This window comes from Brachyhypopomus gauderio, chromosome 1, assembly GCF_052324685.1.
Source record: "Brachyhypopomus gauderio isolate BG-103 chromosome 1, BGAUD_0.2, whole genome shotgun sequence".
Classification (NCBI taxonomy): Eukaryota; Metazoa; Chordata; class Actinopteri; order Gymnotiformes; family Hypopomidae; genus Brachyhypopomus; species Brachyhypopomus gauderio.
The window spans coordinates 54854628-54871522 of record NC_135211.1 but is presented as its reverse complement, the minus strand read 5'-3'; the positions used below and the strand labels follow the sequence as shown (position 1 = coordinate 54871522).

General features: G+C 45.1%; 1 protein-coding gene across 4 annotated transcripts in view; it reads left to right on the top strand.

Annotated features, from left to right (window-relative positions):
• Positions 1-16895, top strand: part of LOC143525581 (NACHT, LRR and PYD domains-containing protein 3-like) — a 67933-nt gene that overhangs the window by 30323 nt on the left and 20715 nt on the right. For 3 of the 4 annotated variants that reach the window (XM_077019708.1, XM_077019727.1, XM_077019737.1), the window contains exons 10-11: positions 2875-3045; positions 3830-4003. In XM_077019708.1, coding sequence (XP_076875823.1) covers positions 2875-3045; positions 3830-4003 — 345 coding nt within the window. Of the gene's footprint in view, positions 1-2874; positions 3046-3829; positions 4004-7253; positions 9270-16895 lie in introns of those variants that run through there. The other variant, XM_077019716.1, reaches the window with a different exon arrangement.

Genomic DNA, 16895 nt, shown 5'->3' with positions numbered 1-16895 from the left:
AGGATCCAGCTATTCAAAATACAGTGCCCACAGGTTCCACTTTTCACAATAAATTGTCCACAGGATCCCACAGAACCTGATAGATAGAAGATTTAAAGATAGAACAATCTCATCCTTTTGGAAAAAAATGTGCACCAGATTACGACCTGATTAGTAGACAATGGAAAGAGTGCGCGCAAGGCAAGGCCACGCAATTGGCCATCAGTTCTGGGACTCAGAAGTTTAAATTTCTGAGTTTATTTATTATTATTAAATAAACAAACATTATTATTAATTTAATTTTTCACCATCAATATTTTTTTACTCAGTAATGTGAGGGCATTCAAATGTAGTGAAGTAAAACTACTTGGGTCAAAATGTACTCAAGTAAAAGTAAAAATTACATATTTCAAAAACTACTCAGAAAATTACAAATTACTCAAAAAAAGTACTCAATTACAGTAATGTGAGTAAATGTAATTAGTTACTTTCCACCCCTGGGAGGAACCCAGGGCCAACCGCACCAGCATATGGTCTCACAAGGGGTCTGAGGATCTCATCTCTGTACCTAATGGCAGTCAGGCTACCTCTGGTGAGCACATGGAGGGCTGTGCGGCCCTCCAAAGAAATGCCACCCCACACCATTACTGACCCACTGCCAAACCGGTCATGCTGAAGGATGTTGCAGGCAGCAGATCGTTCTCCACATCATCTCCAGACTCTGTCACATCTGTCACGTGCTCAGTGTGAACCTGCTTTCATCTGTAAAGAGCACAAGGCGCCAGTGGCGAATTTGCCAATCCTTGTGTTCTCTGGCAAATGCCAAGCGTCCTGCACGGTGTTGGACTGTGAGCACAACCCCCATCTGTGGACATCGGGCCGTCATACCATCCTCATGGAGTCAGTTTCTAACCGTTTGTGCAGACACATGCACATTTGTGGCCTGCTGGAGGTCATTTTGCAGGGCTCTGGCAGTGCTCCTCCTGTTCTTTCTTGCACAAAGGCGGAGGTAGCGGTCCTGCTGCTGGGTTGTTGCCCTCCTACAGCCTCCTCCACGTCTCCTGGTGTACTGGCCTGTCACCTGGTAGTGACTCCAGCCTCTGGACACTACACTGACAGACACAGCAAACCTTCTTGCCAATAGTGATGGGACATCTGAAGCTAGGCTTCGAAGCGTGTACCGAGTAAAAAGGGGCGTGTCCGATGAAGCCCCGCTTCGGAGCTTGTGTCATATTGAGCAAAATCACGTGATCAGCAACAAACGAGGCCTCGCATTACATCGGCCACGTCATTGCTTCATTTTGCGTATCGTTTTTCAAAATAAAAGCGCTATGAACCCTGTTGCTTCGTGGGTTGTAGTAGGTGGTTAAATTTAAAATCTGGAACGTTCTAAATTCTTTTTTTGTTTGATCAGGATGTATATCAGATTCACACATCAAAAACAGACTAAAAACCATTGGAAGAGGCAAACCTTATTTGTAATGTTAAAAACATTTTACGTTTGGCAGACGCCCTTATCCAGAGCGACTTACATTTTATCTCATTTTTATATAAGTGAGCAATTGGGGGTTAAGGGGCACCTCAGTCATGGCCTCAGGTCTGGGGATCGAACCCACGACCCTCCGGTTACAAGACCAATTCCCTAACCACTTCCCCTTCCATAACCACCAGGCCATGACTGCCAAACCAGATCTAGAACCCCCAAGAAGCAATTATTTTAAACACATTCTGTTTTTTTTTTTTTTATCATTTTCTAACTCAAAATATTCAGTCTGCCTCAACAATCACTCAATTCCCAATATAGTAAAGTACAACATATCTTCATTGTCAAATAAGTCCATGTGACATACAAGAAAACCCAACACAACCACTAATGGTCAAGGATTAGATTGGCTACAAATCATTTTAATAATTAAAACATGATTTAATTGATTCTCCTGTTACTAAACATGAGTTTGATTGAAACTTTGTGACAATATTGCATTTACAATTATTTGAAAGTATGATCCAACTGAATGACGAAGCTGTTAGTTTCACCAGCAGATGTCACTAGTGAGTGATGAATGAAGCCTCGAGTAATGAACCTTTTTGCAAAGCAAAGGGTTGGAAAGCTTCATTGCTTCAAGAGGCTTCATTTGCCCATCACTACTTGCCAAAGCTCGCATTGATGTGCCATCCTGGATAAGCTGCACTACCTGAGCCACTTGTGTGGGTTGTAGAGTCCGTCTCATGCTACCACGAGTGTGAAAGCACCACCAACATTCAAAAGTGACCAAAACATCAGCCAGAAAGCATAGGTACTGAGAAGTGGTCTGTGGTCCCCACCTGCAGAACCACTACTCTATATAGGGGGTGTCTTGCTAATTGCCAATAATGTCCACCTGTTGTCTATTCCATTTGCACAACAGCAGGTAAAATTGATTGTCAATCAGTGTTGCTTCCTAAGTGGACAATTTGATTTCACAGAAGTTTGATTTACTTGGAGTTATATTGTGTTGTTAAAGTGTTCCCTTAATTTTTTGAGCAGTGTATATATATTGCTCAACTGCTCCCCGTGCGCCGGGCTAGGGCTGCCCACCGCTCTGGGCACGTGTGATCCACAGCCCCCTAGTAATCACTAGTGTGTGTGTGTTAAAAGCGGAGGACAAATTTTGATTGCGGTGTAAAATCACAATTGACAAAATATGGCACATTTTTTTGACGTGAACCAGGTGCAAACTAGTACTGAGGGGAGGAGGAACGGGTCAGATGACGTGGGGCATTCTGGGAGTTGCAGTCTCCAGGGTTGAGCTGCATGACAGATACAGAAAATAATTTAATCAGCAGTTCAGATTCTGGAATCCAGCATTATCTGATTGATCTGCATTTTGTATTGTATTTACTCCTCCTTTACAGACTGTCTCTCTGTGGTCTCACTGAGGAGTCTTGCAAATCTCTCACATCAGTTCTACAAACAGAAAACTCACTGAAAGAGCTGGAGATTAATAATAATAACCTAAAAGATTCAGGAGTGGAGCAGCTCTGTTCTGGACTGAAGAGTTCAAACAGTAAACTGGAGATTCTCAGGTGAGTTTTCTGTCAATTTAATCTGGAATGGAAACAGTAAAGTGTGGTGACACTACAAGGTTTTAATAAATTTTAAGATAAATATTTATGTACTTTTAAATTTCCATTTCCATAATAAACTTCCTTTGAGTACAATACAAAAAATCCTGCCACAAGGCAATGCAAGACAATTTCACACTTTATTATTTTATGAGGTTTTTTTTCTTTATTAATTCCAAATATTTCCTGTTAAAATTAAATACATGAACTACATTTCATTGACTGAATCCTTGTCCAAATGTATGTGGGTATTTATGGAAACACACACACCTACACACCACTGAACAGACACACTCCTACACAGACCTGACTGAAACACACAGCTTGTAAAAAAAAGTGTCTTAATAATGTTCCAAATCCAGACATCCACATCCACACTACTGTGAAAGAAAATGTGGCAATATCTTTAATTTCATTTACACATTTGACAAATACCCCAATATTAAAATGACATGTAATGAAAACCCACCTTTTCAGTGCTTGTGCACACACATTTGACTACATTATATCAACGTTCAGAGCTAAACAGGTTAGGATTATTAGGTTTATTATTGTGCAGGGTGTTTGGTGATGTAGGATCATATGTAAGGAATGGACATGAGACCTCACCATGTCAGTAGTTTATTATAAAGCACAGGGTGAAGCCTTCACTACAGTTACTGGCCTCTCTAGCGCCCCATACTGGCTGCTCTGCAAATGCAGTGAGGGCACTGTCTTTCTCCCTCTTTTTCCCTCCTTTCTGCAGATTGTCTGGTTGTTTGATCACAGAGGAAGGCTGTTCTTCTCTGGCTTCAGCTCTGAGTTCAAACCCCTCACACCTGAAAGAACTGGATCTGGCTTACAACCACCCAGGAGACTCAGGAGTGAAGCTTCTCTCTGCTAGACTGGAGGATCCCCACTGCAGACTGGACACACTCAGGTATGTAGGACTCACTTTAAACACCTGAACACATACTTCAAATGTGAGAAGAACAGTGTCATACATAGAAACAGCACACATGACACACACATGGTCTTATTCCTAAAATACATACAGTATCATACATGACACCAGTGGCAGCTCGTCAGTAGGGGGCGCTGGGGTGCCGCCCTCATCAAATTATCCAGAGAAAAAAATGTTACTTAGACATAGGAACTATTGTAAATTATATATTACAAAAGTATTATGAAACTAGTAATACTGGCTATTATCATTCATTTAAAAAAAGATCAAGAATTCAATCAGCTGAATGTCTGTCACATTACATGTGTACCGTATACTTCCTGTGTGTGGGGCGCCAGACTAATGGGTGTCTATGTAGGTCCTTAAACTTTTGGCAAGCATGTGATCTGGAGAAGCTCTTTAATCGGTTGCCTTAACATTTGCTGCGGGACAGAGAGCTGCATCCCAGACACACCTACTTTTATCAGTAGCCTATCAGTATAGGTAATTATTGCTCCTGGAATATTCTTTATTTTATAGGTTTTGACTCCACACACAAGGCAGTGAAAGTAATCGGTGAAGTCTAGACCCTATAGAGATGTGTGTGGGTGTGTGCGTGTGTGTGTGTGTGTGAGAGAGAGAGAGAGATAGTGAGAGAGAGAGAGAGAGAAATAGAGAATTGTAGTGCAATGTGCTGTTACTGTGTTATATTGATATATATATATTAATATATATTGGTGGTACATTCTACAACTGGTGGTGAGTTTGAAGATTTATTTAATGCAAATGCATGGAAAATTTCGATTCTTAGATGCATCTCGATGCGCAACGTGGACAATTCAGAATCGATTCACAAATGACAACAATCGATTGTCTAGATCAGGGGTAATCAATTAAATCTTTCCGCGGTCCATTTTTGGCAGATAGCTCAGACCTTAGGTCCGGGTCCGCGGTGGCGAACGAAAGTTGTTGAGCGGGGGGGGGGGTGGGTGGCGAACATAACACTCAAATTGGTGGTGAACGTAACACTCGTCTGAAAATAAATTCTCCGGTTTAAAATATAGTCTCCCGTTAAAATCTTTTTGGCATTTGGGTCCGTATCCAGTTAATCAGGAATGTGATTGGGTCCGGACAGGACGGCGTTCGGGTCCGGATCCGGACCGCGGTCCGCCATTTGGTGATACCTGGTCTAGATGTTAGCTCCTAACAGTCTGTGCTGTTATACTTGATGCGTCGTGAGCGGCGCGATTGTCCGTGTGGCGAAAATTACTAAATCGCGGTGGCTCCACCCGAGGTCGTGCACCTCTCGAATTTTGTAACTTCACGCGCGCCGCGCCTCAGCGCAATGAACCAAGTCATGTTTGCCGGGTTCATAGCCTTCACCTTCACAAGGTGGAATTAAAGCATATTTCCCAGCACGTTAAACTTAATCAAGTTATTCTACTCTTGTGTGGAAGCTGTGGTTTTGGTAGCACATATTTGTTTGTTGTTTGCACATAATGTTGGTTAAGAGTTGGCATTTACTGAAATCTGTAAATCTGCAAACATGCTGCTACAGGTAAATTTTTTCGGTTTGTATTTCTTTGTTCAGTTCTCTGGAGTGTGGCCTTGTACTTGCCATATTGCTTTCATTTGATTAAATATAAAATAAAATAGGAGTTTTTAAATGGAAATAAAATTAAAGTTAATTCATCATGGATTGCTACTACCAAGATCGATAATCGAATCGCAGACCTCTGAATCGTAATCGAATCAAATCGTAGAGTACTTGGAGATTCCCACCCCTAATATTACATTACGTTATGTTACAATTACCTCTATAACAATGGCAACATTCAGATGTTAAAGGGGAAACAGCGTCTTTCCTCTTTGCATTAACATCGTCACCCTACTGCGCTCAGTCTGGGTACAAATACACGTTGACAACGTAAATAGAGCAAATTGCATTTTTGTTTTCATGGTTTCCTCCTCGGTCAGCCAATCAGATTCCTCCTCTTTCTCCCTCAGCCAATTAGTAGATCTACTTTAAGCTTATAGTAGCTTATAGTAGATCTAAGTAGATCAGGTGAGTGTTTGAATCATGGCGGCTGAAAAGTCATTAGAGTAATTCACAGAGTATCAGATGAGGTGGAGGAGAGATGAGGATGTGATGAGAGTGAAGAGGTTTGTGGATCAAGTTTGTTTCTCTACTTACATTATGTGGAAAAACATTCTCACTGCTTCACTGTACTCAAAGAATACGGTTAGGAAATTGATCATTTATCAAGTGTGACGCGGGGATGGAGGCAGCAGGAGGCAGAGGCTGAGAATCAAAAGGTTTATTCTCCATAAACCAAAAAACTCAGGCCACTTGGCAGTAGAAAACCAACAGGATAACAAACGTAAATAAAGGTAAGTAAGGCAGTCGAATGACATTGGGCAGGAACAGTGAAGCAGCAGTCTCTCCCACGTAGCGAGGCGAGGGGTGCAGGTTGTATGCGCAGCACTGGACGGCTCGACCTGTGAGAATATAAAGAGCTCGAGTCTGATTAATGACAGGTGTCAGTACTCGGGTGATTGGGAGTGAGGGAGTGACCAGGAGTGAGAGGGTGTGCGCAACGCTAGAGTGGGCGTGTGTGTGGAGGGAGGTGTGTGTGCACACGCCCTCTGGTGGCGTCTGGGCTGACCCACCGTAACATCAAGATTTACTTCATCAGAGAAGAAATTCACTCACTCTACTGAGGTAGTAAAGACATTTAAAACAGTTTATTACCATGACGTAGGAATATTTCTACATTGGAAAGCTAACATTTTTGTTGGATATTTGCATATATTGTCAGCGCAATACTCTGCTCTTATGAATTATTCATAACACAGACTATGTCCATCTAGCTGATTTTTAAAATCAGGTAATTAACAATTTTGAGCAAATGACACCGAGGTTTCAGAGCGTGTTTCACTCTTCCTGAAGTGGAGTGATTTGAAACGCTGTGTTGAAGCTTGTATCAAAACACCAGTGTCACACTTGTCATTGCTTCAAAATGATTCGAAGCTTTTCATTGGCTCATAGTCTTTCAGTGTGTGGTGCTGGCTCATCACGTTTCAATGCGTTCTGAGCCAATGACAGCTTGACAGGTTTGAGAGGTTTGGTGCCATACCAGCTATATAAGATGTATCATTACACATCATCCTTAACCAACATTTAACCCTTAATATACCCTTAATTCAACCCATTTATACCCTTAATATGTGTTTTTTTTATTACTAGGGGGCTGTGGTGCACACATGCCCAGAGCGGTGGGCAGCCCTAGCCCAGCGCCTGGGGAGCAGTTGGGGTTAGGTGCCTTGCTCAAGTGCACCTCAGTCATGGCCTCAGGTCTGGGAATCGAACGCATGACCCTCTGGTCACAAGACCAGTTCCCTACCACCAGACTGTGTGTGTGTGTGTGTGTGTGTGTGTGTGTGTGTGTGTGTGTGTGTGTGTGTGTGTGTGTGTGTGTGTTTGTGAGAGAGAGAGAGAGAGAGAGAGAGAGAGAGAGAGAGAGAGAAACCTGTTATCTAGATAAGATAAGATAATCCTTTATTAATCCCTCAGTGGGGAAATTTGCATTGTTACAGCAGCAGAGAATAGTGCCAGGAAATACACATATATAAGATACAGGTATACAAGAGAAATAAATAAAGAGTATAAATATATATGCAATGTATGTAGTTGTAAACAGTTATGGTTATTGCACATGGTAGATTAAATATTGCACATGGTAGATTCCGATATTGCACATGGTAGAACAGTAGGAGCAGTAAAGTACAGTGAGCAGTTTGTTGTACAGTACAGGTGAGCTATGGAGAGCAGTGGCTGTTGTACAGTCTGACGGCATGTGGAAGGACCTGCGGTATCTCTCCTTCACACAGCGCGGGTGCAGCAGCCGGGCACTGAAGGAGCTGCTCAGTGCTGACAGGGAGTGGTGCATGGGGTGGGACAGGTTCTTCAACATGTGCTTGAATTTGGTCCTGGTCCTCCTGTCTCCCACCACCTCCACCGGGTCAAGATGGCCCCCCAGGACAGAGCTGGACTTCTTGATGATTTTGTTCAGTCTCTTCCTGTCAGCAGTGGAGATACTGCTGCCCCAGCAGACCACTCCATAAAAGATGGCTGATGCCACCACAGCATCGAAGAAGGTCCTCAGGAGCATGCGCTCCACTCCAAAGGACCTGAGTCTCCTCAGGAGATACAGTCTGCTCTGACCTTTCTGGTAGAGTGCAGCTGTGTTGTCAGTCCAGTCCAGCTTGTTGTTGAGATGAAGACCCAGGTACTTGTAGGACCTCACCATCTCAATGTCCATTCCCTGGATGTTCACTGGTACAGGGAAAGAGTGTTTGACCCTGCGGAAGTCCACTACCAGTTCTTTCGTTTTACTGGTGTTAATCTGCAGGCAGTTCCTCTGGCACCAATCCACAAAGTCCTGAGTCAGTTCTCTGTACTCCCTGTCATCTCCCTCACTGATGAGGCCGACAATAGCAGAGTCATCCGAGAACTTCTGCAGGTGGCAGCTGGCAGAGCTGTACTTGAAGTCAGCAGTGTAGAGAGTGAAGAGAAAGGGAGCAAGGACTGTTCCCTGTGGAGCCCCTGTACTGCAGACAACCATGTCAGACTGACAGTCTTATGTCCTCACATACTGAGGTCGATTTGTGAGGTAGTCCAAGATCCAGGTGGCGAGGTGATGGTCCAAACCAGCGCACTCCAGCTTGTCCTTCAGTAGTATTGATTGGATTGTATTGAAAGCACTAGAGAAATAAAAAAAACATGATTCTCACGATGCTCCTAGCATTCTCCAGGTGAGAAAGAGACCCGTGTAGAAGGTGGATGATGGCATCCTCCACTCCAATGCCAGGTTGGTAGGCAAACTGAAGTGGGTCCATAGCTGGACTCACCAGGGGGCGGAGGTGGACAAGAAGCAGTCTCTCCAGGGTCTTCATCAGGTGTGAAGTCAGTGCCACAGGCCTATAACTATTAAAGTCTTTCGGGTGTGGGGTCAGGACACTGGTACCACGCAAGATGTTTTTCACAGCTGTGGAACTCTCCCTAATCTCAGACTGAGATTAAAGATGTGTCCGGCCACACCACAAAACTCGTCGGCACAGGACTTGAGAAGCCTTGAGCTGATTCCATCTGGGCCTGCAGCCTTCCTGATCTTGATCCTCCTGAGCTCACCTCTCACCTGGGACGTGGTAAATGCCAGACTGAAGTTGGGGGGCTGACTGCTGGAGTGTGTGTCAGCAGGAGAGTCGTTTGGTGGAGGCTGTGAGTTGAAAGGGAGGGGGTTGGGTGTAAAAGAGGGTGTGGGGCAGTGTGCTGATGGTGCCAGACAGGGAGATCCCAGCAGTAGTGTCTGTGAAGTGGAGGGGGCAGGTGAGTGATCAAACCTATTAACACTAGAAGCGCCGCACCTCATTTACATACTTATACCTAGAAGCGCGGAGGGCCGGTCATCTGACCACTTTCACCACCTCCTACTAGCGCCGTGTTGTTTTCACCTACTTAACACTAGAAGTCCCAGAGAAGGGTCTTTCAACACTTCTTCCATCGGAACCCAGAGAAGGGTCGAGAGAACTGAAGGATTTTAGATAACACCCTATTATCAGCTGCGAGCAGGCACTTTTGTTCTGTAAATAAGGCCATTACTGGCGCACCACAGGAGGGGGCCTGCTTCAGCTCACAACTAATTGTTGTTTTTCATTGAGTTTAGCCATTTAGTTAGTTCTATTCAGTTTATTGTATTTTATAATATAAAGGTTATATATATTGTATATAGTTTAGTTTTATCTGAGCAACAAAGCACAAACAATAAATTATTTTTTAATATTTTAAATAGAAAATTAGAAATTTTATAGCCAGGTACATGTGAGTAATGACCAGAAGCATTTGTGTCTAAGTCAGGAGGACTGAAATTTCAGCATGAGAAACATACAAAAGAACAACTGTTATGTTTCCATGCTTTTTTATGTTCCATGCTTTTTATTATTGCCATAAAATTATACAAAAAATACAAGGAATAAAACAATTCCACACATATTTACAATAGGCTGCAGTGCAGGGCTGTGTGTGTGTGTGTGTGTGTGTGTGTGTGTGTGTGTGTGTGTGTGTGTGTGTGTGTGTGTGTGTGTGTGTGTGTGTGTGTGTGTGTGTGTGAGTGGCATGTCCTTCTTGTGTGACTAGCACTTCAGCAGTCACTCAGCAGTCTGTCAGAACATGCCTGGCACTGCCAGGGTATCTCCCTGGTACATTTGCCACACGTGTATCTGTAGCAGTCGACACATCTCACATTTGCACAATTGTTCATGAGTGTTCTCATCAGAGCATTCACATACAACTATCTACCCAGTCTGCCAGTCCCTCATTTGGGGAGAAAGCTACAGTACTGTGGCTATTCCCACTTTAGTGACCCCAATTTGTTTCTCTTTCACTCAGACAATAAAATATTCCAATACAGTGAGGACATGCACCTAAGACAAAAATTTCAGACCCCTCCATGATTAAAAAATTGTCTGGGGCATAGCCACAATAGTGTAGCTTTCTCCCCAAATGAGGGAGTGGCAGACTGAGTGGATAATTGTATGTGAGTGCTCTGTTGAGAACATTTCAACTTTATTGTATATATTTCTAAACTTACATCATGTCCTCTGTAGCTTCTGCTCTCAGCCAGGCCCTCTGACTGCCTCTCTCACCTTATGCATGTCCCCTGCACAACAATGCAGCTGGGGGATGGGCAGACACACTCAGGACCAGCTTACACACTTTTGCATGACCTTTTTTGAGGTGGATCAACACAATTAATTTGGTAATTTTTTTCAAAAATTGTTATTTTGAACCCACTTATCTTTTTTAGAAGAAAAACATTACTGAAGGAATATTATGTCTTTTATACTCATCATGTACTCAAAACCTTGTGAACATTGTGTCCTCTCCTATGTTCTCTGTGACCCTTGTCACCTCATTTTACCCCCCTGTCTCACTGTATGTGAAAGGTCCTTTCACCCTGTATGTGAAAGGTCTTAGTATGCCAGACGCAGGCTTATCATTTCCTTTCAGGTATTGTGCTTCCTGTCCACTATGCGACATGCAGAAGAATTATGCTCGGTCTGCAGAATTTTCGTGCTTGTGAGAAGAAGGTGTTATTTCCATATAGGGTAGAATTTATTACCTATGTTAGAATAGCAATCTTGAGCCCACCCTGCTGCTTGCGTGCACAGGGATGGTCTGTGTATGTATAAATGAGAGGAGCGCCCTCTCATCTTTGAACATTTGAGATACAGCCTGCCTGTTTGAATAAACTCCTCCTATTTCTAAGAGAGTTGTTTGTTCCTCAATTGTTCCGGGAGCTCCCTGCCACACACTTCTCTGCAGAGTGTTACACTCAATTGAAGATTAGTTTCAGGTGATCCTCCGTGACCCTCCGCTCATTGCCGAACACAAGAAGGTGCTTTCTACTGAGAAAGAGACATACCTTTACAAGTGGTGACCCCGACGTGATCCCTTCTCTCAGGTAAGACATAAATTTGATTTTTTGACTGCCTGATTGACGGGATCACTAATTACGAGGGAGCGAGTCTGACCTTCCCCAGGGGAAGGAGACGGAGAAGTTCTCGAGAAACCATCGGTTTTCTCTTGAGAAACGTAGTTACAAGTAAAATAATTTGTTGAATTAGATTACACGTCTGCAAAAGAGAAGTGCTGGTTTTTTTGTTGGTCTGATTGTCTGTCTGTGTATCACCGCCGCGTGATAAGTATATTACTGTACATCATGGGTACGTCATTCCCTAAGCCTGAACTCAATGAAACCCCTGCACAGTGGATGAATAGATGCGGACTCGCGTACTTTGTTACACCGTATCTAGATAATTTAGCTGGATGGACAGAGTCTGTCCCGCAGATACCGTCCTACCCGAGACAGGGTACGTTCGATGCTGGGTATCTGTCTAGTGCTTACCGTATGATACACGAGTCGTTGGGAGATCCCGAATGGGATTACCCTTATATGGAGGAATGTTATAAATGCTGGTATGATATGAGAGAGCCCTGGAATGAGGCAAAGAAAATATTTGTTCCAAACGCTGTGTTAAAAGCCATTCCTAAACCTAAAGTTAAAGTCAACGCGAAATCTAAATCAAAAGTTAAACCGACTGTCAGCGCGTCAGCACCAAGTGCTCCGCTGCCTCCGCCGTATGAGAAGCAGGAGGATAAGCCTGTTAAAAAGGCTGGAACACCTGTTAAACCCGTCACCACTCTTTATCCCGATCTCACCGCACTAAATGTCGCGACACCGGCTGTACAGCGTAAAGCTGCAGCTCGCCCTCCCCGACCTCCGAAACCGAGGAAGCAAGACAGCTCTGATTCTGATTCTGATTCCGACTCAGAACCAGAATATGACTCTGGCGATCGCCCCGATCCACCGCCCTGGCCACCGCGCGCCCCCGCTAACGTGGGCATGGCATGGGCAACCAGTTCAGCGGGAGTTGAAATTACTCCCCCTGATGTCACAGCTTTGCGGGGGATTTTAAAAATGCTGCCCGATCCGAATTCGGACCCCGTACGGTTCACTCAGACATTGGTTCGGTTAACCCGTAATCAGCAATTGGGTGGACCAGATTATCGGTTTATACTGTCCCAAGCCATGGGAGATGAGTATGATGAAGACCATCTTATCGAGGGGGTGCCCCAGTTACACCCCAAACACGATATACCCGTTAATAGAAAGAAAAAGACGAAGGAGTATAGTTCTGAAAAGGGCAGAGCAGTGACCCGTAGCCAGGTTGAAAAGGGAAAAGTAAAAGAGGATGAAGCCGAGGCATCACCCTCAGACCAAGCTACACCCGAGCGCTGTGTACAGATATGCGAGATTGAAACGAAATATATTTGGAGCGACCCCAAGGAAGTTGCGAGAATGGGAAAAAAGTTATGTGATTATTTATGTGAGAAAAGACGAAAAAGGGGAGATCTCACACAAGTGACTAACTGTAAACAGGAGCTAAAAGAGCCTATTACTAAGTTTTGGACGAGGTTTGTTGATACGTGGATACATATGGGAAATATGGATGTTAATCTGAACGCGCCGAATGCTTTGTTTGTGAATACGTTCATAGCCAATTGCAGACCCGAGGTGATCGAAGTTTTGAAAACTCATTTGGCCGATCGCGGGTCCTCGGTGCTTGGTGAGATTGAGAAGAAATTGCGAGTGTTGGAATCTGATGGCATGTTTGAGAAAAAAACTAATAAAGCCTGTTTGAGTGTGCAAGCAGGTGCGCCCGTGCGGCAACCCGGTCCATCCCGGAGAAAGAAGGGAGGGGGCCGTAGTCATGGTAACGCTCAGCAGCAAGCACCAGTAAACCGCAGACCGGGTAAGTGTCATTATTGTAAGAAAGAGGGGCATTGGCAGGAAGAGTGCAGGAAACGGCTGCGAGATGGAGAACAGGTTGTTCCAACCTGGCAGCCCACTCCTCCCCCTCGCCAACCACTATACGGGACACACCCCCCTGCTCTCCCTCCTGCTCCACCCGGTGTGGCGCCCCCTCCACACTGGGCTCCGGATGAAACCAGCCCATACCGCCGTTAGGGCTGCCCACAGGGCCAAGAGCCTGCTCCGGGTATCCAGGTTAATCATGCATGCTTTACTAGTACAAGTACTTCGCCCTTAAACTCAGACCTACCTGTTATAACTTTGGTAGTTAATAATCAGCTATACCCTTTTCTAGTGGATACCGGAGCTACCTTGTCATCTCTGGGCTCTACATACGAGGGACCGTTGTCCTCTCGGTCCATTTGCTCTGTGGGAATTGATGGACAACCTTTTGATTCATTCTTTACACCCCCACTGCTGTGTCTGCTTAATGAGGATCAGCTTAGATTTCAGCATGATTTTGTATACATGCCACAGTGTCCATTTAATCTGTTAGGACGTGACTTGATGAGTAAACTGGGTCTGTGCCTCTCTTTCAGCGGATCCCGCCTGACAGTGTCAACCTCCGAGACTTCCGCGCTGCATATAGGCAACCCAACTTTCAAAAACCACAGCTGTGTTTCGGTCCCCCTTTCCTCCCCGGAACTAGAAACGGTTCCTAATTCTGTTTGGGCATTACACCGGAATGATGTTGGTTTCGTTAACTGTGTCCCATACGAAGCTGCTATTAAATACAACACTAAACCTGTTTATGTTAAACAGTACCCCATATCTGAGGAAAAGGCTCTGGGCATCGACGCTGTTCTGTCCGACCTCCTTGCCAAGGGAGTAATCACACCATGTCACAGCCCGTACAACACACCAGTCAACCCAGTTCCTAAACCAGATGGGTCGTGGAGATTCACTCAAGATTTGAGGCGAATTAACGAAATTGTCGTCCCACGAGCTCCTATTGTACCTGATGTTCCCGCTATTATGTCCTCCATTCCACATCATCATACACACTTTAGTGTGGTAGATATCTGTTCTGCTTTCTTTAGCATCCCTGTTGAACCAGACACACAACCTCTGTTCGCCTTTACCCACAGGGGGCAGCAGTACACATGGACCAGGCTGCCACAAGGCTTCATTGACTCACCAGCTGTTTTTTCTGCAGCAGTACGAGATGCACTGAGTGACCTCATCCTGCCCCCTGGCTCTGTGATCCTCCAATATGCAGATGATTTATTAATATCATCTCCAAACGAGGCTGATTGTCGTGAGGCGACGGTCCGACTGCTGATCCACCTGGCTGAACATGGATTCAAGGTATCCAAAGACAAATTACAGTTCTGTCAAACTACTGTGCATTACCTGGGCCATGACTTATCGCAGGGTTGCAGATCCCTGTCTGAGGACCGAGTGGCAATTGTTGCCGCTGCTCCTAAACCCCACACAAAACAGGACATGATGGCTTTCCTGGGACTTGTGAATTACTGCCGCCAGTGGATACCGGACTGTTCTCACTATGACAAAATGTTGCGTGCTGCTTACTCCCACAGCGATCCTCCACGACAGACTATCCAGTGGACAAGCAACATGGAAGAGGCTTTCAAGAACCTCAAGTCCTCTTTGATCAGGGCCCCCGCCCTTGGGCTGCCTAATTACGAACTGCCGTTCCACCTATGGGTGACAGAAGAGGGGGGGGTCGCCTCCGCGGTGTTGGCTCAGGAGCACGGGGGGGGTATGAGGCCTTGTGCGTTCCTCTCTAAAACGTTAGATAACACTGCCTGTGGTTTGCCCTCCTGCCTCAGGGCTATTGCTGCCTGCGCTGTTATGGTGACAGATGCGGAAAAAATTGTGCTGTCGCATCCCCTCATCTTGCACACCACCCACCAGGTACAATATGTTCTTAGACATCTGAACACACAACACCTATCTGCCCAGAGGCGCAGCGGGTATGAAGCTATACTGACAGGAACTGAAAATCTCATTGTGCGACCACATACTTCCCTTGACAATGTGGCTTCGGCCCTTTCACGTCTGCTCACTATATGCCCCCCTCACGAGGATGGGGAACATGAATGTCTACCTCACATCAGTTTCGAAACCAGCATCAGACCTGACCTCAAATCGACACCTTTGTCCAAGGGCCGCCACCTCTTTGTTGATGGCTCGTGTTCAAAACCTGCTGATGGTGTTTTTCTGTGTTCCTATGCAGTGTGCGAACTTCCGGAGCGGGTCCTAGAAGCACACAGTTTGCCGTTCAACTCTGCACAAGCTGCTGAGCTATTTGCTCTGACCCGAGCATGCCAGTTAGCTGCTGATGACGACGTCACCATTTATACTGACTCACGTTATGCCTTCGGGGTAGCACATGACTTTGGAGGTATTTGGCAGGCACGTGGTTTTCTGTCCGCAGATGGTAAACCGATTTCACATCATTCCCTTGTGAATGATCTCATTGCTGCCTCACATTTACCATCCTCTCTAGCCATTGTTAAAGTTCGTGCACACCAGACTAATGACGCGTTTGAGACTAGGGGAAACAACTTGGCCGACCGCGCAGCTAAGGCCGCGTCCTCCGCGCCCCTCTGTCCCAGTTTGAACGTTGCTGCTGTGTCACAGGCAGCCTCTACTAGTGCATTGTTGCCTGGCGTGTCTATTTCTGTTGTTCAGGCTTCAGCCACGCCAGATGATGTCTCATTTTGGGCCACTATGGGTGCCAAATCAGGTGAGCTTTCTGTTCCTATCACCGACGACACAGGTCGTTTGTGTCTTCCGCGACACTGTGTTCCTTTCCTCGTTCCCGATTTTCACGGTGTTTCTCATCGTGAACGAAGAGGGGTGTTAAGTGATATGGAGAAATTATTTTGCATAAAGAGCCTAAGAGAAGATGTGTCCATAATTTTGGATAGATGTTTGATTTGCGCACGTAATAACATAACCAAACCTAAGGCGTCACACCAAACGTTACCTAAACCAGAAACTCCATTCCAAGAATGGCAGGTTGATTTTACACACATGCCTAAGCGAGGCCCATACAAGTATCTCCTGGTCATGGTGGATAAGTTCTCCAGATGGATTGAAGCATTCCCATGCACCAAGGAAAATGCACAAACTGTGGTTACTAAACTACAACAAGAAATCATTCCTAGATATGGCATTCCTTTGGGAATAGACTCTGATAAAGGAACTCCCTTTACTTCCAAAGTAACTCAGCTCTTAGCTAAGGAGCTCCAAATTAAATGGGCATTTCATATCCCATACCACCCTCAGTCGTCCGGAATGGTAGAGAGAACCAATCGAACCATAAAAAATAAATTAAGGAAGGCGATGCAAAACTGCAACACCCAGGACTGGGTAAAAATCCTTCCCATAGTGCTGGCCGAAATTCGAATGACCGGTGTAAAATCTCTTGATAATCTCTCACCGTATGAGGTTGTTTTGGGCAGACCATTCCCCATCCCTTGGAG